Consider the following 25,544-nt stretch of genomic DNA (forward strand, 5'->3'; position numbering starts at 1 on the left):
ACAGGATTGTCCCCCATGGCTCTCTTGATATGGTCATCGTAATTTTTCAGGAGGGATCGGAGGTCATTAATGTTGTATTTGACATGCTCAAGCTGATGGCTGTAGGTGACAAGCAGAGGAATTCTGTTGTCTCTCTCTTGGGGTTGGAGTGGGGTCTGAGTCTGGTTCTGTTGCTCTGAGTGAGTCCATTTCTGTCACCCCCTCCCACTTTGTGCTCACATGCTGTTTCAGATTTGGAGACTCTTTATACCTATAAATGAACAGCATTGCTATGGCCCAGCAATATTAACCCATTGCAGAATGTTGTCTATGTCTAACATTTTTTCAGTTATGCACAGTACTTCTAATCCCCCGCCCCTCTCCTTAACTCACTCCCTATAAGCATGTTTCTTTATTTTTAAAATAAAGCTAGGTAACAAATACAAACAAACATCTTCAGCAGTCAAGGCACAAACAAACTGCACAGTTTTAATCCTAACCCTTAAGTGTGCCAGTTGTCTATCATAATCTTTTTATACAGACTTTTACAAATAATCTCTACCTTCCCAACCAACTACTCCACCAAATATCCACGATTTTTAGTATTGAGGAAAAACAATCAGGTAGAGAGATGTGGGCAAGGAATGAGCTGAAGTTGCAGGATGTGGTGGACGTAGTTAGACTAATAGAGAAGTACCTGCTTATGAGTTGTAGAATTCACAGCGCAAACTAATATATGGTGTAATTTTTATTTCCCTTGCTTGTCTGGATTGGCAACAGGCATGTGGTTTGCTAGTAGCCCTACGTGCTTCAAAACAAAGTCCTAAGTTTCAAGTTTGTGTTTGTATTTTGTGTCTTGTGAGAGTAACATATTGGTCTAGGGTTGTAGAATTCTCATTTGGGCTGTAAATGGATGCCCAGAGGTTAAGGTGTTGAACTAAATGACTCTTGAGGTCTCTTCCAATCCCATGATTAATAGAATTAATCTTGCTTTTTTGAGGTTCTTTCCCAGTAGGTTGCCTTATTATGAGCACCTTCAGAAGGTACTTTTATATAAATAAAAAGGAAATGCTATGAAGAAGAACCTTCAAAATTGTTGACTGTATAAAATTGGCAAATTTAGTTCTTGCTTTTTGTGTTTGAGCATTTTTCTGTTATAGACTCTAATTACGTATATTATTTTCTCTGAAGTAGAGGTTTATCAGTTCTATTTTTCACACAGCTCTTTATATCAAACCAAATTGCTTTCCTGGTACAATACCATATCAGAGTACATGATATTAAAAAAATCAATGAATACAAGAGATCTATAAAGGTAAAAAAATCCCATTATCTATTTCAAGCACAGGCATTCAGACTGATAATGACACTACCTTGTTGATTTATTTGATTGTCGCATTTGTTGTCTGATGAAAATATGCCAACTCATAAACTTATTGAACCTAAGGTTCTAGTCTATTCTTGTCTTTATACAATAGCTATTTCCCCCTCCTTTTCCAAAGTGTAGATACTTTACTTGTTCAAAATAAAATAAATGCAAGTTTTAATTTTAGGAAGGATAGCATGTCTTAATTGGGAAATTTGCATCAACATTTTTTAAATCATGGTAACGTAATTTGTAGGTATGTCACAAAACCTCTTGTGCATAGAAACCAGACTGCTAGGCTGACACTGTAGCTAGACATTTCAAAGGAATCCGTATTTGTGGGTTTTGCTTGTTGCTGCATGGGGCCAAGAAGGAATTTTTCCCGTCCCCTGTGTCTGTCCCCCACCCCCTGATGCCTGTCTGTGCTGCCACCTGCCTGCTACCTCCCCACCATTTACCTTGTGAAGGACTCTAGTTCCATATGTAGCAGTGGCTCAGTCCAGCCCAGCACAGCCAAGCAGTAACAGTGGTAACATCTCTGGGCCCAACCAGGTCAGACCTGAGGCTAGAGCCAAAGGTAAGCAGTCAGGGGTTGGAGTAGATAGCACGGTCTTCCCTGCACTCCTCCCAACCCAAGCCACATACCATACCGTCTCCCCTGCTCATCTCCCACCACAACCCCCCTCCCCCACTACATGAGTCACTGCCTGCTGGTACTCAGATCAAAGACAAGGCATCACCACACCTTGTGTTGATCTGGGGGGAAAACTCTTGTCTTATATTTAAGTAAATCCAGTACTCCCAGTTTAATTATCTATTCCTCATTCAATCTAAGCTTCTGTCAACATCAGTTGAAGTTTTGGATATGAAAGAAATACAGGACTCCAAACTATTAATCAGAAGCTTTAAAAAATTGGGATATGCCATTTATATTCTAAAATTCTGTTAAACCTAAGGCCCCAAAACTGATTCTCTAATCATTCTTGTTCACCATTTGTTACCATTCTTTCAGCTTTGGCAGGTATTTTATGAATGGGTTTGTCAGTGTCAGCTGTTTTAATTAGTGCTTTGACCCCTGGGTTTTAAATAATGTTAAAATTAATTAAATGATTCTGATTTGCTCAGTACATTTTTGTGTCATTCTGCCTGTCACAGGAACTTATATTAAAACATTTTAAATATAAAGAAAAACCAACTCGTATTACTAATTTTTAAAAGCCATGTAATCATTGACAAAAGTTACTGACTTCACAACACTAATGAGGTCTCATATGGAGTGCTATGTTCACTGCACAACAGTTCAAGGACAATGTGGAAAACTGGTGGGGCATCTAGAGGAGAGCAACAAAAACTTTGAGATCTAGAAACCAAATGAAAGATTGGATTGGGATTAATCCAGAGAGAAGACTGACAGTGGATTTGATAACATTCCTCCTTTAGAAAAAGGATTGTTTTAAAGATGATGATGATGGTCTGTGTATCTACAGGAAACAAGTTGCTGTGGGCTTACATTACAAGTAGGGAGACTTAGATTAGATATTAGAAAACTTTCCCTGGAATAAGGGTGGTTAAGAATGGATGACTAGAGAGATCATGGACTCTATATCACTGGAAGCTTTAAAATTCATGTTAGACAAATATTTGTGTAATGGTTCATACTAGGAGTTGCAGCCAATGGCCCATGGGCCAGGTCAGCTGGTGAAGAGACTGGATCTGGCCTGCTGCAGCTTAGGGAATCAGCAGCACACTCCAGCCACAGCAGCAGAGGAGGCGTCTCCAGGTTTCTATTGCCTGTTGTGCTCAATTTAAGGCTCCTATACATATGCAGGGAGGCTGCTCTGACACACTGTAATTACAGTGCATTGGAGTAATCTGCTGGAGCGTGAATTACCGCACTCCAGCAGACTCCAGTGTCATGTGTATCAGCATCCCCACTTTGAAAAATGGCAGTGGGGTGCTTTAAACTAAAGCTCATTCAACACTGTCATTTTTCAGTGTGGAGGTACTGATATATGTGATACTCTGGGCACTTCTAATTAGTGTGGCTCTTGGAGCTGCGCTAATCAAAGTGCCTCTCCCTTCCCCCGCCTCCTGGAGTATGTCTATAAATGCCCCTAGTTTTGCTGCCTTTTTGTATCTTTTCCCTTTGCAACATCTGCTGATTGTTATGGGTGAAGAGAGGTATAGCCTGAGGTGGGGGCTGGGTCACAAGCAGTGGCCCCACAGTAGCAAAAGATTGCCAGTCAGGGAGTTGGATTAGATGAGGTCTCTTCTTTCTGTATTTTAATATCAAAAGCATGGGCAGCTGGTGCCTCTTGAATGTGGGGGGGCACCCACAGAAGCCGCCAGCAGCATTGGTTGTGGGGACGGGGCTGGCGAGTACCCACAGAAGCTGGTGAGCACCCACAGAAGCCACCTGCAGTGTCAGCAGCGGGGATGGCGCTGTCAGGGGGCGCACTTCCCCCTCCTGTACACCCCCCACCAGTCACCTGTGATCTAAATCCTTGATAGCTCTCCTAAGCTTGTGCTTTCCCTGTTAGCCCAGAGCCCCACGACATATCTGTATTTGTAACTGAGCACTTTGTGAGTGCACATAAGGATACGGGGAGAGGAGAGGCAGTGGAAAGCCTGCCATACATTTCCCCATAAAGGTACTTTGGTTCTTTTGAGTTCAGTGGACCAACATTGTAGTATCGACTAGATGCAGAAAAAAATAAACTAAAGAAATGAAATGTGATCAGAAATGAAAATTCTGTTGCCCTTCACTGGAATTTTAAGAATTCCACATGAGCTGTTTTTGGGGGGGGGGGTTTAGCAGTCACCAACACCATGTTGTTACTTAGTTTCTGGGGAATAAACATACCGTTATTACCACTAAATACTGTTTACTATTTGTGTTTGCTTAGTAGAAAATGCATGCTGAGAATGGAAACTCATTAATGCATAATGACATTTTGCAAAATGCATACAATGGAACTCATTAATTGCAAACAGCAACATTATTGATACAAACAGAAAAAAATAAAAGAAGCTCACTCCGAAAAATAGATTTTCTTTTTCAGTTTTGTTTGCTTTCTTTGTATGTTTACAGTTGATTGTGGCTCCCCAATCTACCACCGAAGTACCTGTTCAGTTCTGTCCTTCTGCTCTTGGAAGAGCCAGTCACCAGGCTTCAGTAACCTTCATGTGTCCACAGGTAGGATGCTGTATTTGGTGTTGACAACAGATTCTAACAGACCCGAAAATAAAAGTTTCAGTGGAAAGTAGATTTTAAATTTTGACATTCTGATGCTTAATCATAAAGCCAGTACAAAGAAAAGGCTGATTTAGATGCACCTGATACATATTTTTCTTTTAGACTTAATTTAGCTCAGATTGCCTTATCTTTACAATAGATGGAATCAGAGCTGTTGGTTAATGTTGATATACAGGGCATTAGAATATGTATTAGTATTTCTAGTGGTTCTACCAATCCTTTTATGATTGAAACTATTTCCTAATCCAAATTGTATTGCAACAGAACATACTAATCATAAATAAGTTCAATTGCATTTGAAATAGTCATGGATTTGGGGGGTGGGGAAGGGGAGGAAGGGTCACTGTGTCTTTATTTCATACGAAACAGATTTTTTTACTTTTTAAGTTTTAGCATTTTCCCTTTGAATGGTCCTGAATCTTTAAAGGCCAAATGGAAAATTGACTCATTACCTTGACCTATTAGCTTAGTAAAAATTGCAACTGAAGACAGAAGAACTGTTATTATGACATGAGTGTCATAATGTCAGCCCATGAGTTTTAGTTGAGTGGAATGTTTGCCTTTTAAATGTATGTAATTTCGTCTCTCTACTTTGGTTGGGCTGTCAGATCCTAATGGGCTGATGACTTGTAAATTGTCTCTGTCAAATGCTAGGGAAATGTCTAGTATTTTCAGTACTACCGAAAAAAGCAGAAGTTGTGTAGTTTATCAAACAAAAAGATTAAGAAAGTGAGACAGGCTTTTTTTCCCCTTCTCAGATAATAGTATGTCTAACGTTATTTGTAGGCAGTGTTTGCAAAGCATGCATTTTAGATTCTCCCTTCTTTTTAATATTTATTAGAAACAGAAGCAAGGAGGTAGCAATACTGGTATAAATGGTACATATCCAAGGACAGTCCAAGAGGACAAAATGCCATTATCTTGTCTGAATCCTAATAGCTCACAGAAGTCTGGTCTATAAATTAAAAGTTTAATTCTTCATCAAATAGAGAAGCAATAAAACAAGTAAATAATTCACCCAAACCTTTTCAAGAACAAATTGAGCTCTGACACCTGATTTTTGTCATCTGATTTATTTTTTTTCCCTGGTAATGGAAAATCTCCAAGTTTTTATCTGCACTGAACTTTAATCAATAGCTCATCCTTTCAGTTGCTTTGTACCAGTCTCTTCAACCTTTTCAATGTATTTCTCTAACCTTTGTGATTTTTCAGTGCCCTCTTCTTTGAAGAATTCTTTTGATCTTTTTATTCTATTCAGTTTCACTGATACTACATTCTGCACAATAATGCAGGGTGTTAATTATTACACTGATGGTATTTAGTTGTACAAATCCAAGGTGGTTGTTCTCTAACAAAGACTTTCAGAGGATCCCTACCCCACCCTATCTAAAGTCTAGAGCAACTTTTAACTTAAAATTACATTGATTTTCTTCCGTTGATTTCACTGATTGAATGCATCTGAACTGACATTTTAAGCCATCTCATAGCTGAGTAGCTGACTAATGTAAAATCAACTAATGACAGTGCTTATAGGATAAGCCTTAACTGTTTCTGATGGAGCCTCTGTGCTGAATTGAGAGAAACTGCTACGTGTTATTATCTGCTTCATTTGTTTCTGGTCTGGAACTAGGTGAAGAGCTCTTCAGAATAAGAATCTGAGTTTAGACTCTAAACACTTTACTATACTTTCCAAACCCGGAAATTAACTTTGTTGGGACAGCACAACTAAAATGCCAGCTTGAATATAATGCATGTCCAAAGTGTTAATACATTTCTATTGCCTTGTTCTTGTAGCATACCAGCAACATCCATATGTAATGTAGTGAAGCTAATTGTACTAAGCAATAGTATAACAAGGGCCTTGTATTAGGCCCTGTCAAATGAATTTTGCTTAGCTGTCTCACCCCCCTTTTCTCTGAATACACCACGCTGAGCTACCACAGTTTATAGGAAGATAGCCCAGCAGGACTGGTTCTTTTACCTGTGGATTCCTTCAATTACATCTTTAATACTGTTCTTCTTTTTGTTCACCTTGCAGTTGTTATTACATCATATGCAAAAAAGTGACCTCTGACTTTGGTTGCACCACATTTTACTCCTTAAGCATGTTTTTCAGAGTTAGCACAGAACTTGGAGGATGGGGAATCAGACCTATAGTGTCTCCAAGTAGCTAGCCAGAATCATAGGTGCTAAAAAAGTCAGTGAAAAAAGTAGCTCTTTATTTCCCAAGAACAGCATGCATTTATCTTGAACCTCTTCCATTTCAAAAAGCAAAATTTTAAGAATAACTGGAAAAATAGGTGTATTTGTCTTCAATCAGACATTTTTATTAGTTACTTTGAGAAATTGCTACTCCTATTCTCTTTCATAAAAAGTGTACCTTCTCTTATACTTTTAGAATGATAATTTAAGTAATCCTAGGGTTTCTATTATGACTGGGTTAACAAGTATTTATTATCACTACAATTGAATTAAAACAATTTGAAATGATTAAATTAACAGATATGAAGGCAAGAATGTACAATCAGAGTGTCTTGTTTGACCTCCAGTATGAGATAAGCCACAGAATTTGTCTGGTTACTTCTGCATTGAACTCAAATTTAACTTAAGTATTCCATCTAGTCTTAATCTGAAAAAAAATCAGGAGATAATGAATTCCCCATTTCACTTGTTACATTGTTCCAATGGCTGATTGCTTTCACTGTTAAAAATTTGTGCCCGATTTCCAGTTATGGCTTTGACTTCCTGCCATGTATTCTGGTTATGTCTTTTCCCATTAAGAGGGTCTTATACCTGATGATGAAAGTTACCTCTTGACCTTTTTGATATTCTGAATGTTTTTTCTAGCCATCACATAATTTTTGAGACTCTGTACATTGCTTTCTCAAGAAAAGTAATTCAGTCTTGTGCAAGTGTGATAAGCCTATCATCATATATCTTCCTCAGGGTTTGAAACCAGGGTATGAGCATTCAGTACTCTGCTCAAATTGCCACTATTCAAGCTACATATCTAACTACAACTTACTTCACAAGGGAGGATTCTTTGGGCATGTCTATATGAAATGCTACTGCACAGTGGTTACAGCACATTTATTTAGTATTTGTATAATCAAGTGTTAAATAAATGTGCAGTAACTGGAGTCTTCTTCTTTTGTATGACATTTTAGGATTACATCATTAATAAATTAATATCTAAATGTGATAACCATTCAACTGCTTGAGGGTTAGCTGCATGGATTGATTTTAGATTGCCATTAAATGATCTAATTGGGTAATCATTCATAATGTGTTGCACCATCTGAAAAATCGCACCACGATTACAACCCAGATTCTCTTTGATTCTTTGTTAATGGAGTAGGTGTCCACATTATCCGTGAAGTGTCCAGATGTGATTCAGGGGGGATCAAATCTTCCTTGGTAGGTCAAATCCTGGCTGGGGGACTGTAGGTACAGTAGGTCCAGCCACTGCCTTTTAAATGATGCCAGCACGTAGTAGCTAGGGCTGTGCGAAGCTTCAGTCCCCAATTCGATTCAGTGAAGATTTGGCCCAATTTGATGGCCGAATCTCCAAATCAAATCAGGAGACCCTTAGATTAAAAAAGATTTGGCAATTCAGACAAAGATGCAGCTTTAAATGTTTCTTCTACATTCCTTGAGGTACTGGGCAGCTCATGAATGCTGCAGTGGTAGGGCGGATGCTGCATCCCACAGAAGCACAGGGGAGTCCTCAGCGTGCTCGGCAGCAGACCCAGAAGTGGACCAGAAGTACTTCCAGTCCACTTCCGGGTACACTGGGGAGCACACTGGGAGATCCTCCCCCAGCTCGGTGACTAGTGCCTCCTAGGTCTGGGGGAGGGGGGGTGGGTATCTGGGGTCTCCCCACAGCTGATCACCGAGCCAGGAGGGCATGGGGGTGCCCCTGCATGCTCCCTGACAAACCTGGAAGTGGACTAGAAGTACTTCTAGGTTCACTGTCAAGCATGCGGGGGGCACCCCCCCACACTCCTGTAGGACGTTCCATCTGCCCCAGCATCGCAGCATTCACAAGCCGCACCTGGTACATCAAGGTATGTAGAAAAAACATTTAAAGCTGTGTCTATGGTTGAATCGCTGATTCTCTGAATCAGCATCAAATCTTCAGATTAAGCCAAATCGAATTGGGGACAGTGATGCGAATTAACAAATTGAATCACTGTCCCCGATTCGGGCCAAATCTGGATCTGAATGAAATACAGCCTGTTTCATACATCCACAGTAGTAGCCTAATAATATTGTGCAGTAGAGTATTAGTACTGTTGGTTCTGTGACATGCTACTGTGCAGTATTATTCACCCACTGCACAGTTAACGTCTCGTGTGCTCTTTCCATTTGCACAGAATTACTGCAAGTAATGAACACAGAGAGAGGTGTTTCAATCAGATTGCTTGAGCTGGGTCTGATGTAAGGTTTCAATGTAAGGTTCTTTCCTTCCTTATAATTGAGACAAATAAAGTCCAAGTTTTTTCTTGGACTTAAGTTCACAGTTTGTGTTATGTTTGGTTTTGGGTTTTGTTTGATTATTGTTATTTGTAAACTAGTGCAAGTTAGGGTTGGCCACTGTCAGGCTAAAAATGACTATCAGTATGTCTGTAAAAAAAACCCCCAACAACACCAAAAAAAGCAGACCCAAACACTCTATCCATCAGTAAAAACACTAAGCATCCATAATTTGACTGAAGTTCAGATAGACAAAGCACAGCAGTAAGTCTTGCTAAGTTAGCGCACAACACCCTATAGGGAGCATTCTCTCAGCCACAAGCTGCAGCTGCTGTATCCCAGGTAGCTTGTCAAACTGCTGGATCACAAGGCGGCTTCTGTGTGGGGGTCCATGCTAGGATAGGGGAGCAGGAGAGGGGAGAAGCAAGGCCAGCAGTGGTAAAGCTGGGTGGTGGGTGGGGGAGACTGCATGGTACAGTGTATAGTGTGGGGGTGAGGTAGGGGCAGCACAAGAGCAGCAGAACAGACCCCATTGAGCTGCATCCTGACCATTGCCACCTAAGGGAGCATGTCATTGGGCACTTGGGTCCCATAGGATAAAGACATGTGGGGGTGGGGAAACCCAGAGAAGGGGCTGGGTGAGCAGAACCATCCCCCACCTAGTCAAGGCCCTAAGGGGAGGGGCCCCTGGTGCTTCCTGGACACCCCCCACAAGGGACCCGATTGGAAGGAGGACTGTCTCTTGCCATGGGTCAGGGACTGTATTAAGGAAGTACATGTTATTAAGTTTGTTCATGTTTGTGCCTTATGTTTTGTGATTGAAATGTTGTATTGTGATGTTGTAAATAGTGTTATTTAGGGTTTGACCTTAGTTATTGGTTAGTGTTCACTGTATAAATATATGTATATGATATTTAGTTTTATTTTTATGTATATTATAACTCAATAAATTGTATATAGTTAAGAACTTTGGGCTTGGGCTGACTCTATAGAGGAAAGAGGAATCTGCTTGAAATTCTGGCATCCCTCTCACAGCACCCCTTCCTGCCTACCCATCCCATCCTATTGGGAATAGGGCACACCATTGGGTGTACCTGGGTTACAATACCATATTGGATTAAGCCAGAGGTCTGTCTCTTACAGTGGTCAATACCCAAAGAAAATTTTTTAAATAACCTGACCATGGGGAAATTTCTTCCCAAATCCCATTCATTTTGAATGACAGGGTTTAGGCCCTAGAGCCTTAGAGCTGATATCAATTTTCAAAATTAAAACATAATAAGAAAATCCATTGTGTTTGTCCAAACTTAACTACAGATGTCTTCCATATTGATATAAACACCTACTCTTTTTATAAAACAATCCTAGTAACTTTTTGAGTTTGTAAGTGACTTGTGGCCTCAGATTTCACCAGTTAATTTAAACTATATCCAAGGAATTGTCTCCTTTAGTACATTTTAAATTTGCTTCATTTTGATTGAATGATCTTTAAAAAGTATAATTAAGAACATGTAATTAATCTTAAATATTTATTTCACAAAGATCAAACATGTCTCTTGTATTTGTGTCCTCTGTGAACTGATTAACCCTAAGCTTTTTAGTCATACCTCATGTAAAATATTTCTAAGTTTGTGAAGCAATCCTGGGGTGTCTCAGGCAGTCTGTTACCCTCTGATGGCCTGTCCCAGCCTGCTTGCTTCTCTGGTCACTTGGTGCATTCTCCCAGCTATCCTGCCACATTTTGATGCTCCAAATTATGGCCAGGTGCAGACATTACACTTTTACTGGTACAAGTGATCAGAAACTAGTTTATACCCACAACAGAATGGAAGTTACATACATAGACTAGTTTAAAAATGGTGGAAACTCACCTAAGATTTGCCCCTTCCCCCTGCCCGCCACCAAAGGGTGAATATGTGTCTGTTCACTGCTGATCTAAATTATACCTCTTATAGAAAAGTATGTAATTTAAGATTAATTCTGTCTCTCTGAATATCTGAACCTAGCTTTTAAGTGCAGGAAAGCATTTTTGATTGACCAGGTTGCTGGTCTTGAACCCCTTCTCTGCTCAGGAGATTCGTGTTTCTCTCTCTCCCCACCCCTCCCTTTCTTCTTTCTGAGCATGGTGATGCCTCCAAACAGGTTGCAGGCTTGATCACCACCCTTTTTACAATCCTCTGGACCCTCAGACTATTTTGTGCAGTTCTCTGGGCCTTAGGTCTCTTTCCTGGATATTGCTGCAAATTTAAAACCCAATTATGTAATACAAGTGGAATTCCTATTATTGCTTGGAATAATTAAATATCTTTTTTCTGCATTCATGAACAGTAAATTTCATTTGTCATAATTCTGCCAATTCATTTACCTTGCATAGGTCCTTAAAAATCTCTTGGCAGTTCCTTCTCCAGTCTTATCTAATGTGAGCTTTTTGTCATCTGAAAATATTGCCACCTTGCTATTCACCCTCCATTTTAGCTCATTGATAAAGTATTACATAGTATTGATCCTTGTAGAGCAATACAGAGAAAGACAACCTCCTGTTAACAGTCTGATATTGAAAGTTTGCCTTTTCATGCCTACTATTTTTTTCTTTTTGATCTTAGCCAGTTTCTTACAGATTATAAATCCTTTAGCATATAATTGCTCACTTAATAAACTCAGGCCCTAAATGGTTTGGGCCTAAATACCTAAGAGATTGCCTACTCCCTTATGTTCCACCTTGATCCATAGAGTCAGCTGAGAGTAACCTCCTGCAAGTACCTTGTCTGCACCAAGTTCTTGTGAAAAAACATTTGTGAGGTTAAGTACAGCAGTAGTTCATCTGTTCTGCAACTTTCCTCCCTCTTTTAGCCCATCAGAGCCACAGCCTGGACAGCTTCTGGAAGCACTGCAAGACCTTTTATTTGGGCAGGTGGTTCTCTTGCATGGTTACATTGGGGTATTGTTTGGGGAGTTTTTGTTATGTATATGTAGATCTTATTAAATATTTCATGTTTTTTTATAACTTATTTTGGTTTTTGCTGTAAGCTACCCTGGGCCTTTTCTGGAAAGGGTGTCATAAAAGTAGTATAATAAGATAAATAATAAGTTTGGGTGAGAGACTTTGCGAAGTGTTGGAAAATCCAGATAAATTATGCTAATATCTATTTCCCAAATAACTGCTTTGCGGTTACATGTTAATCTTTGTTTTTATAATCCTGAGTTTAATTATTTTTAACCATTTACTCAAGATTGAAGCAGCAGACTCACTGGTCACTATGTAGCACAGCAACTTACTTTACTTGCTGATTTAGTGAGGGATTGTATAGTTCTACTGTTAACTCAGCCACTTAATTCTTAAATCCCTTTAGAACTCTCATGTGTATATAATCCACGTTTTGTGACTTGTTGCTATTTAATTTCTTTTGTTTGAGAAACTTTTATTTTGATGTCTGAATCTCAGTCAATACTTTACTTTCATTCCCTGCCCAGGACCTACTATTTTCACGTGTCACTGTTAACATCCAGTATAGTGAAGACAAATGCAAAGACAAATTTTAGGTGCAATTTTTATTATCTTCTTTAACTGCTCCATTGGTGCTGTAAACCCATCAATACTTTTCAGTATCCCTGATCCTGAGATATTTTATCAATCTCCAGTTGGTTTTTAAAACTTTTTTAAAAATTCTTTTCTAATGGTCAATGTGCCTGTATTAATTTTATTACGATTTTTCTGCTGTCTCATAGATAAGAACTAGATGTGTTCTTTCTTTGAACTTCTTTCCACTGTGCAACACTATTTACTATAAAATAAACTTTAAGACCATGAGTCCCATTCTTTCTTTGGTATCAATATTTCATATAAGATAATGTTTGGAGAGAGGGAAGAACAGAAAAAGAAAGCTAATGTTGTATATTTTCCCCCTCCCCAACAATCCTAGACATAGAATGGCAGAAAGTAGGATTTACATAAACTAATAAATATATGAGGATACTGTTTAAAAGAAAGCACTTTGTTTTTCTCTACAGCTTAATAAATGGGTATTTCACCTGTTGGGGGTTGGCCTCATTCCCCAGCCAATGGAACCAGCTAGCATAAGTACTTGTGTTGGTCGTCATTCTTCCATCATCATACCCTTCAAAAACCCTACTAGTGAAGATATATTGGTAGATGTGCTTTTAACAGGTACAGTATCTTACTTTAGCAATGTTTCTGTGGTAGCATTAAAAATATCATTGGAATATTATAGGCACAATTAATTAGTTTACATCATTTTATGCAATTTGCAGTACAGATAGCCATTTCCTTGTCAGTTTTCTTGATGAACTGTTTCTGAGCATCTCTGTACTTTTACTTTATTGTTTTTTGTTTAAGTGTTTATATAATATAATCCTGTTATACATTCATATGATACAACACCTTTTTTATCATCATGATGTATACTTATAAGTGATTGCAGTCTACAGGTGTCATTGAGAACCACAGACAGCTTTAAGCTCCTGACAGTCCAGGACTAAGTCAAATTGATTGATTGATTAGGAAATGTTTTCAGTCTTGATACTTTTCAAAATATCATGTGTTGTCATCTTCTATCCTGTGAAAATAATTTAAAAAATTGTTTTGAGATATTGAGATATTTCGTGGCAAGTGTGAATCACAATATTTTTAAAGAATGAAATGAAGTAGCAGTAAAGTTTTCCAAGAGAAAAATACCATGGTTTATGAAACAAGTTTAACTAAACATCCTCCCCAGAATAGTTTGAAAGTCTTCAAATATTGAAACTTTTCAAGTAAATGACTGCATTCTGGTTACTCAAGCAAGGCAGAAAGTAGGTCTGAAAATCTAAAGGCATTAATGGCCAGATTCTATTCAGTGGCTCAGTGAAGCAGGGCTTGGTGATACTCCTTAGGGGGTCTCTCGATATGCAGCACAGTTCAACAGATCTTATATAAGCATGCAGCAATTGACCAGAGATCCTCTACAGGTTGATGGTACCCTAAGTCCAATGTACAGCTTCTTCCAGCTCCCAACACAGGAGACATATGGAGTAGCTTAAGAGTCGGCAGCAGGATCAGAGGAGTGGAAAGGCAGAGCATGTTTGTACACATTCACGTCGTGATTTGCCTTCAGTAGTAAGAGACCTGGCTTGTAGTATAAAATGCACCATAACAGTGTGACTTTTGAACTCTGGATCTATGTTTGCCTGTTACCTATGAAATAATATGAATTAATGACACCTATGAGTTAGCTGGCTGCCTTATCAAGTCTTCCTGGAAGTGTGATCATGGCTAATTAATTGCAGCTGTAAACGAATTTATTCTATTAAAACCTTGCCACAGCTGTCATTTTGATTTGGGTTTTGATTCTGAAAATCAGACCTCTACAGGTATTCTATATTTAATGCAAATCCCACATGAAACATTTTATGACATTTTGCAATTTCCTGCTATGTATGGTAGGACAAGAAAAGCTAAGTAGGCCATAGCAGAAATGTGAGGCTACGTAAACAAGAGAGAGTGAAGAAATCAATAGTATACAATTATGCATTAACAGCCCATATTTTTTCCAGCATCTCAGCATTAGATGACTATGGTTCTAAAGGTCTGGATTAAAATACTTTGGATAATGCATTGTGGAATATTTAAATAGCATTTTAGGCATACAGACTGTAGCTCACATTTATACTATTAATCCTTCAATTTCACAAAAACTGAATTGACTCAAACCTTTTAAATGGAAAAAAATGCTTTCTGGGGCTAGTCAGGTGGTGAGCTTTAAATTTGTACTTAACTATTTTAATGGATTTGGGTAGAGTTCGCAGTACCTTGCAGGATCAAAACTGAGGAGAGTTCAGAACTTCCTTTTCCCACTCAGATTATAGCTTCTGTTTAAACCCTTTTATAATATTTATTACAGCATAGCTAAGAAGTTTACTAGGCAGTAAAGATAGCTTTCTACTGAAAGTGTTGTTGAATATTCTTAGCTCAAGGCTAATTCAGCCATAATACTGTCCAGAATGGAACTGTGCCTAGAGATTTATTGAGATGAGTTGTCAACTGTGTCATCCTGAAATTCAGTATTCCTAGGTATGGTATTTTAACATATTTGATGGCTTAACTCATTTAGCAAATAGAGTTTTTTAAAGACAGGTTGTAGCCAACTCAATAAATACAGAAGCAACCCAAACTAAATCTCCGTGAGGTCTGCTTGTTGTTGCCATAATGATAGCACCCATTCCATTTCAGATATGAAATTTAGCTTAATCACCATCAAGTAATTCATTCTGAGATCTGGGAAAACAAAATCATTATTTTGCTATGTCAATATTTTGAAATACATCCTTCTGTGAAACCTGCCCCCACAAAAGCATGGGCAAGTAAATTAGAATGGGACAAATACTGGCACTGGAAACACTTGCATATAAGTGTTGGATCTGGAGTCTTTATTTTAGCTACAGCCAAATCATTTTCTGTTAGATTCTCCATATTACCATTGTCTCTAAATTATTTTTTACTGGCTCTGTGATCATGCTGAAGAGTGAGTTTTGTACTCCATTGGTTTCAACAACAGGTGGGGAATGTGTAAGAACTGTTTTGTGGCTTAACATTTATCAGGGGAGGAAAGAATCCCAAGCTTCTGTAAAAAGAAAAAAAAAAAAACCTGTTGTTATCCAAGGGGGAGTATGTGAGGTAAGGGTTTTATTGCTGAGCTGGGTCTCATTAGGGATTTGGATTTTTAAAGAGAAATGGCATAGGTATGGAAATAGCATCTTTGTTCCTAGGAGCTACAAACTCTGCCCAGATCAAAATCTGTACCTGTACCAACAGGATCTAAGACCCTGGACCAAAATCTGTGCTATTTTCTCCTTTGCAAATCTGTGTTTCTTCTCCTTCATTCCCAGAATTATATCTCCCTACCTCATCATAGGCTCAGATTCTTTTCCTTAATTTTGCACCGCCATGTATATTTCTGGTTACCTTTCCCATAGACATATTCTGATCGGACTTACTCTCTTTATTACTATTTTTCATAATGTACCTTTGTTCTTCTGCATCCAATAACCCAGGTATGATCTTGCCAGTTTAGAGTAGAGGTCTTAAGTACTATTACCATCTTCTTTAGAGGCAGAAATCCTATGCAGGAAGAGAAGGTGTCCTTTCTCTTCTCGTGAATGTAGGACTCTACTCCCTTTATGATACTTGGCTAAGACAAGAATTTTAACCTGATGAGTATTTTTCATTTTGAACCTCAAAACACTTTTTTTAAAATAATGTTTTATACTTAATGTTCATGCATTTACCTCTGAGATTAAACAGAGCTCTGGTTTTGAGACAGCACTCACATGACTGGTTCTCATTATTTAAGAACTTTCTCTTTCCTTCTGGGAGGGAAAAACATAGGAAATCCATCAAATGATGACAAAACTAGCCAAAATAGAAATTATTATTACTTGTGCTCCAAATCCCTTTATGTGCATTGAACCCTGTAGCCCTCTGGTGGCAGAAGTATTAACTGATAGCCCTGCTCTCCATTCCCATCACCCTGGATTAACCCACCATACCTCGGTCTTCAGTGATAGAATGGGGTATGGAAACATACCTGGTCTTTGAAGTCGTCCTTTGCATGAGTGAAGGAGAGTCCTGCTGGGTGTTTTTGCAGGGCTCTTCCTCTCCTACACCCCACCCAGACCCCTCCAGATGAACTCTTCTGTAGCAGATGTTGATGGCCTCATACCATAGTCTCTCTGATTTTCCTTTCAGACCATAGAAGAAGTAGTAGGGTCGGAAGGGACCTTATAGATCTTCAAGTCTGACCCCCTGCCAGGGCAGGAGAAAAAACTGGGCTCAAATGATCCCAGCTAGGTAGGCATCAAGCTTTCTCTTAAAGACCCCCAGGGTAGGAGCCAGCACCACTTCCCTTGGAAGTTGGTTCCAGATCCTAGCCGCCCTGAAAGTGAAGTAGTTCTTGCGGATGTCTAATCTAAACCTACTCTCCAACAACTTGTGGCCGTTATTCCTTGTTATGCCAGGGGGCGCTAGGGGCACTTTCCTCCTCGTCTTCAGCACTGCACCTTTAAAGAGCACCAGACCCTGCTCCAAAGCAATGTCCTTGTGGCAGTGCACCTTTGGTGCCTGCCACTTTAAGGGATGAAGTAGGCAGCTGGCAGGTGCTTGATTATGGCAGCCATTTTCAAACTTAGGCAAGTCAGGCAGAGGCAACAGTTTGCTGCTTGCAGCCATGGGAGTAACATCACCTGGCTGAGCTGCTGCTTACAACATCTTGGAGGTAGGGGCAGGAGCAGTGGGGATGACAGGAGGCTCCTGGTCATGGTCCTGGTCCTGGTCCTGACCTGAAACTGCACCCTGCTAGGGTAGAGAGTCTGGATGGGACTGCCTGTGGCAGGGCAGTGTCATTCAAATACCAGGAGTGCTAACGTCCCCAGTGAAAGGCGGATCAAGGCACCTTAATAACCAGCCCCCACAGCATTGTGAATAAAAGGGCTAGGCATGGCCGCAGCCACCTGAGTCCCACGTGGGGGGGAGGGGGAAAGAACCTGGTGGAGAAGTGGGGGCCAGGTGGCTGCAGCCACATGAATCCCAGGGGGATGTAAGATTCTGGATAGTCCCAGGGAGGGGGTAGTAACGTAGCCCTGAGAGAGAGGGCAGGCGAGTGGCCCCAGAGTAGGGCAGTGAGATATTTGGTTGGCTCACATAGAGTAAGGAGTGTCTTTACAAACCAAAGGACTGTGTGTAAGCAAGGTGTTGAGTAGGGCTGAAGGGCAGCACCGGGGAATGTGTTGAGTAGGGCTGAAGGACGACCGGAAGGGCAGCACATGGGCCAACCCCCACAAGAGTGTGTTTGTATGTGTAGAAGTGCCTGGTAACGGGGCTAGGTCAAAGTTAGCTCAATATCCAGTGAGTTGGCTGGTCACTACCCAGATGGGGGTCATGGGAAAGGCCCAAAAGGCAGCATGTTGGCCAGTAAAGGAGTGAGACTGATAAGCCTGATGGCCCCAGGAGCCACTCAGAGGAGCAGGGCACAGTGAAGGAGGCCCAGTACGGTGTGGCGTGAGAGAGGGCAGAGTGCAGGAAGGGGGTGGTATGAGTGAGGCTCAGAGCAAAGCAGTGCGTGAGAGGCCTGACAGAGGACTAATTTTGGTCCAGCTTTAGGCCAGGAATACGATAAGATTCTGGATGCCATCTGTGAGGTATAGACCATGGTATAGGGACAGTGCAGACCCCTGGATAGCTCTCCTTGGCATTGGGGCATATAAATGGGCAGCCTCCCATTTAGAACAGTTTATTAGACCAGCAAGTCATGGCAGGTGAGACTGGGTGAAGTGCTCTACACAGATAGGTGGGTGGGCCAACGTAAGACCAGGCCCTGAGGTGACTCCCTATCACAGCCCCTTTAAGGGTCACCAGTCCGAACAAATAAACAAAACCTTGGCTTTCCTTGCCCACTTGGTGAGTCAGTCCAATCAATATAGTAGTTCTTCTGAAAGCTTGAGGGGTCCTGCTGCTGCAGGCCTTCCCCTCCTCCTGCTTTTTTCTGAGCCTTATTCCTTGGTTCTGGCTACTCCCCTCCTGGTTCCCTGTGTGCTGCCCAACTGCCTGGCTGGGGCCAACCCAGCTACTCACATCCCTTAGGCCAAACTACTTGCCACCTGCCATCTGCTTCATCTGTCCAGTGAGGGAGAGGGTTTTTGGTGTGGTTCTTCTTTGAAGCTTTCCCAGTGGTTTCCCTGCTCTCCCCTATCCCCCTATGTGCCACCTCCTCCAGCTTCAAATGTGATGCACGCAACCCCACTAAGCAATCTGGGATTGAGTCACCTGCCTCGCTCTGTGACTCTCTCATGGTTGCTGTGTGCTGCATTCTCTGAGCTGTTCCTTATTCCTTGTTTTCAACCTGGATAGGCAGGATGGGAGGGGCTTTTCTGGATGCTGTGTTGCCCAGTAGGTGTCCTGTGCCTGCGCCCCTGCTACAAAATCATTTCCAAGAGAAAGGCTGTAAAACTTTTACATATGCATGAGATGCTTTACAACACATTAGAGTAATCTAATGCATAGTAAAGCATCACCATCTACACATGCACAGCAATTATTGCACAGTGTATTAATCTAATGTTTTCTAGTACCTGTAGGTATAGTGACTAGCAAAATGGCATATTAATCAATGTGCCGTACCACACAGGTAGACACAGACTAGGAGCAATTTGCTTCCAGTCAGCTTAGGCAGTAGGGGGCTACACAGGGTGGGGAGAGCTGTACTGACTCAGCAGGATGCTGCCTGCCAGCTACATGGAGACTGCGGCCCATCCCAATCTCCATATGGCTGACAGACAGCAAGCTGCAAAGTCAGGACAGCTCCCTCTTCCAACTCTCCCCCGCCTCGCACTCCTCCAGGGCCAGCCCAATCTCCCCCCGCTCCCCCCATCCAGAGCTCAGGACTAAGCCCCCATGCCCCCTTCCAGCATGGAGTTCCCCCTGGCTGCTGCTGGGGGCAGAGCAGGGTAGGAGCAGCCCTGGACTGGACTGTTCCTGTTGGGCTCAGTTTGCTCCTAATGGGTATAAATGTGTAGACATACACTGGGGAGCGCTTTAATTAGCCTAAATTTTCTGCACAGAAAATTGAGGCTTGTTAATTGCACATGTAGAAGCGAGTGCAGACAACTTTTTAAAATCGCACGTTCTTGGAATATCCTTCCAATCAACCCCATTCATGAAACTGCCATCTCGGAACAACTGAAGTACTTGGTAAACTGACACATGTACAAATAACATTAAATCAGGTTATTTTCCTTGACTCATAGCCAAGTGCTTTCTTTCCCTTGTATTGGTTCATTTAATCTTCCCCTTACGTTTATCTGCCCTAAATATCTGTAAAAGAACCTGTAAAGAAGTGGCTGTAGAGCCAACCCTACGTAGTCAGCCCACACTTCTTGAAGTAGAAGATATATTTTGCAACCTTGACTTCATCTTTTCCTCATGCACTTCAAAGAGGACAGCCTGTTTTATACTACTGTAAAATACAGGTCAATATTTTCTTGGTTTGCACAGCAGCAAGAGCAATTATAAGAACAAAGCTGCAAATCTTAAGCATAAATATAATGCCAAATAGTATCTTTAACAGTATTTGGATACCCAGCTGTTATTTGTAAAATGCTAATCTAATAGATTGGTCACAAAAAGGATATGAGAGCAAGCAGTCCTCTCCACAGTATACTTCCATCAGAAATTATTTGTATAGTTTAAATATGGATACTAAAGACTGCTGAACTGTGACTTTCTGAGAGATTGTCTTAAATTCACACAAACCTTCCTTGTTTGAGTAGTTTAATGAAGATACAATCTCTTTTTTAAATATAGATCATTAACTTGGCTCAAAAAGATTCTCAGCAATAAAGACAGTTGTAGAAACAAGCTAACTTAGAGAGTGAAAAACTCTTACATTGGCTCTTGCACATTAGAAACTGTTTTCATTCCCCATTTTCTTTAAATTAAATACACATCAGTGGACCTGAAATAATGATTCCTGTGGTCTTCTGCAATGGAGCTATAAAATGCTTTCTTTGAGGGGATTAACCCTATAAAGATTAATATCCTATGGGATATTAATTTCCTCTTTCAATTACCAGTGATGGCATGTTAAAAACAAAACAACCCTGCCACCCACAAACATCAATAAGATAATTGATTTATGTATTCAGGACTTTTTCAGAAAAGTATACACATACTTTGATTTGCTTTCTGTAGAAGCATTTGTCATTTCTATCTCTATATACAAAACTAATATTTTCAAAAGAAAAATCTAGCTAGGAAGTGGAACTTCAATTTAATATATATAGTAAGTATAGGCCAGTTCCTAATCCACTTTTAAAACATCTAGGTGGCACTCATGTGGCTTCCAGGCCTCAAAATCACCAAACACTGTCTGTAGCCACTCTGCACAATAGTATAGAATAGTATCAAAAAAAGATGAAGCAGCAGACAAAAAAAATAGAGGATGTCTGGTTGATTTTGGCCTGCATTCTTTGTGCAAATAAGCAAATACACCTAAGGAGTATAGAATAGATTCTAAATTATTAGAAAGAAACCAGATTGTTTTTCTTTCATTAACGCAGTAATTAATATTTTCCCTTAATAGAAATATGCTCACTCCCTGAGTTGTAACAAGTATGCATGCCCCAGGTAAATCATTACTAGTTTGTCCATTAAGCATTCCCAAAATTCTCTTCTGCAATAAATTTCAAGAGGGATTGCCTTCCTTCATTTAATATCTTGCTGGAGGCGATTCCCTATATTTCATTTATGGCATCCTCATTAGAGTGGGTGTTGACACCACCAATTCTAGCATTAAAATAAAATCCCTTCCTATTATTATTTCTAATTCTGAGAGTTAGGTGCTATATAGCAATTCCCATTTCAAGATTACATTGTGTCTTGATGTGAATGGTGGGAAATAAACGTTGATAGGAATCAAAAGAGGTTCACCACAAAGTTCAAAGAAGACTGCTAATAGGTAGAATCTATTTCAATTTCTAATCCCTCAATCAGACTCCTTATTGAGACGAATATAACCAAGCCTCCCTGCACTTGTCCTTTAGTTCTATCCTTTCAGCTACTTTTTATAAAATGAAATACTCCAGGAGTATACACCATTTTCCCATACCGTGGTTTTTGTAAAATCATTAATAAAAACTCTACACACTAAGTCAGATAACTTGTTTGAAAACCCAGTCATGTTTAGACCAAGAGACCAATCTCACTAAAGATGTAGCAGTTTGCTTTTCTTTAGACCATCACAGGTGATAACTGAGGTCCTCAACTGTTTATTACCTTCCTTACTATGGAGAGGTAGGGTATCTTTCTTAATTACTACTTCATTAAGAGTGTAATTGACTGCACCAGTTATCACCAATTGCTAAACACATAAACTCTTACAACCAACTTGCACAGTGGATGTATGTAACTGAGTTTTTCAAGGATTGAATTCTAGATAAATAAATATTATTTTCCAATGGCTGAAGAAAGATTTTGAATCTTGTGGCTTAAAATCATGCAATTTTCTGCTTCATATTTAAAACAAATATTTTATGTGAATAAAAATTGAGTAATAAAATATTTTGCTCTCTTAGTCTTTTATTTCTGTTTCTAATAAGCCTACCATTGATTAAAAGAACAGAGGCAGAAGTTTTTTGGTTAGTCAGAATCTGGATCTGTCACTTTATCAATTGAAATGACATCCTCACTGTTCAGGATTTTGTTACTAGGCCTGTTACCTGACATTTCATTGTTTGTCAGTTTTCCATTAATTGCCTTAAATGAAATATTATGTGCTTCTAGATATGATTTCAAATAAAAAAAATCATTTTTAATTACTGTTAGTTAATTTAAAACTAAGTATTTCTTTCTTTGTTTCCTTTACTCATAGCAGCTATTAAAGGCATGAGAAATACTTGAAGCATTATTATTGCCTTCATTTTTCCATTGTAGGGCTGTGTGATGTATCCAGGTCTTATCTCAGGAAGGATACAGCCAGGCAGTGAATTAAAACTCTCACTCAAATTGGAATCAAAAGTAAGGGATAGTTGTGGGTTTGATAAATCTGTATTACAATTTACTTTACCTATACTGTCTATAGCTGGTGATGTGGAAAGTAGGTTTTCCTTATTATTGGTAGTTTCATCCAAGATCTCAATTTACCCTGGAATTAAATTAGCAAAACCCATTGTCACAGCAACCAAAATTATCTTAAAACAAGCTTACCCCAAAATGGTATTAAGCTTACCAGTCATGTCTGACTTTGGGTCCTCTTTCCTTGCTTCCCTGAATCTTCTGAGATTCCTATTCTTATTTGCTTTTTTAACATTTAATAATTAAGGTCCCTGGTAGGCATTACCTTTAACCCCATGATTAGTTTGTTAACCACAAAAATATTACACAAAAAATGTATTATGCAAAAAACATTCACACCTTAAATTGAATGTTTGGCAGCAGGGTTAGGACTAGACCAGAATCTCTAACCAGTCCTAGTGAGGTCTCCTTTGGCTAATAATCTAATCAGCTGATTCTCAGCTGGCTCTATGACCACACAGGAGTCCATTTGAGCCCTGATGTGGTCTTGAGGTCAGGCAACAATCAGCTGATTGTCAGGCCCACCAGCTTTCAACTTATTGCTCCATGGGGCACCCAGGATCATGCACTGGCAACTAGGGCTTAGTTGGAATCTGATCCCCATCCCAGAATCCTGCATCTTGTCACATGTGGCAGGAAGCATGATTTTTGGGATTAGAGATCAGATCCCATGGCATTTTTAAATGAACATCTGCCAGTGGTCTTAATGTACTTGTGCTTTAAATAGGACTTCTGATTTACAGAGACAGACTCCATTGTAAAAACAGTTGAATGTTTTTGATTTTTTTATAATTAAGCTAATTTTCTTGAACCCTTGATGATGGGTATTTTTATGCTGGTCTGTTCTCCTAGTGTAACCTAGAGGAAGCTATGGTTCCAAAGCCAGACTGCTGATAGGTGTCATTAGGGATCATTAGGAAACACTCTGAGGTATCCAGAACTTTCCAAGAATGAGGTATCGTTATTGCAAGTAAAGTCACACTACTGCTTTCTAGAAAAGGCTTGTTACTTTCCAATCCTATGTAAGATAGATGTTCTACATTTTATTTTACTTGATTTTAAAATGATGCATCCGCCTTTGTTTTTGGAGCTATTGAAGCAATTAACATGTACAATTGGAAAAATACAAATGAAATGGGGAACATACATAAAGAACACAATAGCATTTACCATTAATCATAACAATAATTTTACATTTAAGGTTAGTTGCTTACAAATAGATTAACAACATAAAAATATGCAAGGTTTTCTTTTTTCTTTCTAGGAATGAAAGCTTTATTGGCTTTCAGTTCCATCTCAAGTAATAAAATCATCCGCATGCTTGGTGACACTTAAGAAACCATTATTGTAGTCCTTGTAGAAAGGGTGATGACCACTTCTTCAGTGATTCGTTAAACCTTTTATTTTCTTGGAAAAAAATATTAATCCAAACGCTAGAACTAACTGTTCTGTCTGTCATCCAAAACCAAATAGATCCATATATATATATATATATATGTCTTTAAATGAATCTGTTTCACTGAACAGGAATAATTTGAGCATAGAGTGGTAGGTTTAGTTATGTAAATGCAGACAATTTTAACATACCAAAGCCTTTCAAGCTGTATTTTAGCAGTAATGTGTGTTACTGGCATTCACTCTTCTATTTAATTAGACTTCATTGGACCTTCCATAATCATTGCTAGTGTTGTTAGGAGGCCAACACAGAGGCAGAACACAACTACATGTGGAAACTGGCAGAAAGTAGTAAATCAGTAGGCAGAATGAACAGTGATTGATCGTGATCTTCAGCAATTGTGCATCAGGACATGTAGTAGAAAGAATTAAAAGAGGGTACAAGGGAAGTAGGAGATCCAGGCTGGAGATGTATGAACATTAAACATCAGAACTGACAGAATGTACAAGCATTGTAATTGTTTAAAACAGAGTGTTACAGGATGAATTTCAGAATAAGCTGGCCGAGCTATGTTCTCAGAACATGAGGATGAGATTACTATTGTTATTGTATGAATTAACTTTGGCCCTAGAAGTATGTAAAAATTGTCTACAAAATAAAACATTTGGTGAATTACAGTATAAATAGTTTGGTAAACTTCATGGGCAAAGTTAATGTATAAAGAGTCAGCAGTCTGATCATTTTCATTTTTCAAATCAAATCAACCAGGAGCATTTCTAAACATTATTTTTGAACGTGTACATTTTGAATATACTGGAGCACTAGCTGCTTTTAATTTTTTTATATATTTTTTTACAGAAAATAAAACCATTTGCTATTTAGGAATACAAATGTTATTTGTATGAGGAAGGAAATCCTGGCCCCTCTGAAATCATTTGGACTTTTGTTATTGCCTTCAATGTAGCTAAGATTTCACCCCATTTAGATCAAGGGCCTCATTGTACAACTGTTATTTACATGAATTCTTCCACTGACTACAGCAGGTCTACCCAGGGGCATGAGACCTTGTCTATATTAGGGGATTTGAACTGCTTTATAGCTACAACCATAGATGGCCACTGATGGTTCAACTTGGCCAACTTTTGCACTTGTTTAGCTGTTTCAGGTTGGTATTAGCTGCACTGGCACAAATGGTAATGATATCAGTATATACCAGTGATGACTACAAAAATACTTGATACTTTCCAGTACTGATAAGGCCTTAGAAGTAGAATCTGGTCTCAAATGTTGGCTGTTAGCACCAAAATCCTTTATTGTAATCAAATAGTTACTTCAAGTGAATATAGCTTTATGTATTAGAAGCCACTTTGGAGGACATGTGGCAGAAGGGAGGAGGATATCTGTAAGTTTCAGGAAAAAGTGCAACTAGTATTTTTTTTTAAAAGCATCCAAA

General features: G+C 39.4%; 1 protein-coding gene across 1 annotated transcript in view; it reads left to right on the forward strand.

The window, feature by feature from the left end:
- CFAP47 (cilia and flagella associated protein 47) overlaps positions 1–25,544 on the forward strand; it is a 734,432-nt gene that overhangs the window by 554,117 nt on the left and 154,771 nt on the right. The window contains exons 55-56 of the mRNA XM_019528459.1: positions 4,437–4,541; positions 13,086–13,242. Coding sequence (XP_019384004.1) covers positions 4,437–4,541; positions 13,086–13,242 — 262 coding nt within the window. The remainder of the gene's footprint in view (positions 1–4,436; positions 4,542–13,085; positions 13,243–25,544) is intronic.

Source organism: Crocodylus porosus, unplaced genomic scaffold (genome assembly GCF_001723895.1).
Source record: "Crocodylus porosus isolate Cpor-Errol unplaced genomic scaffold, CroPor_comp1, whole genome shotgun sequence".
NCBI lineage: Eukaryota > Metazoa > Chordata > Crocodylia > Crocodylidae > Crocodylus > Crocodylus porosus.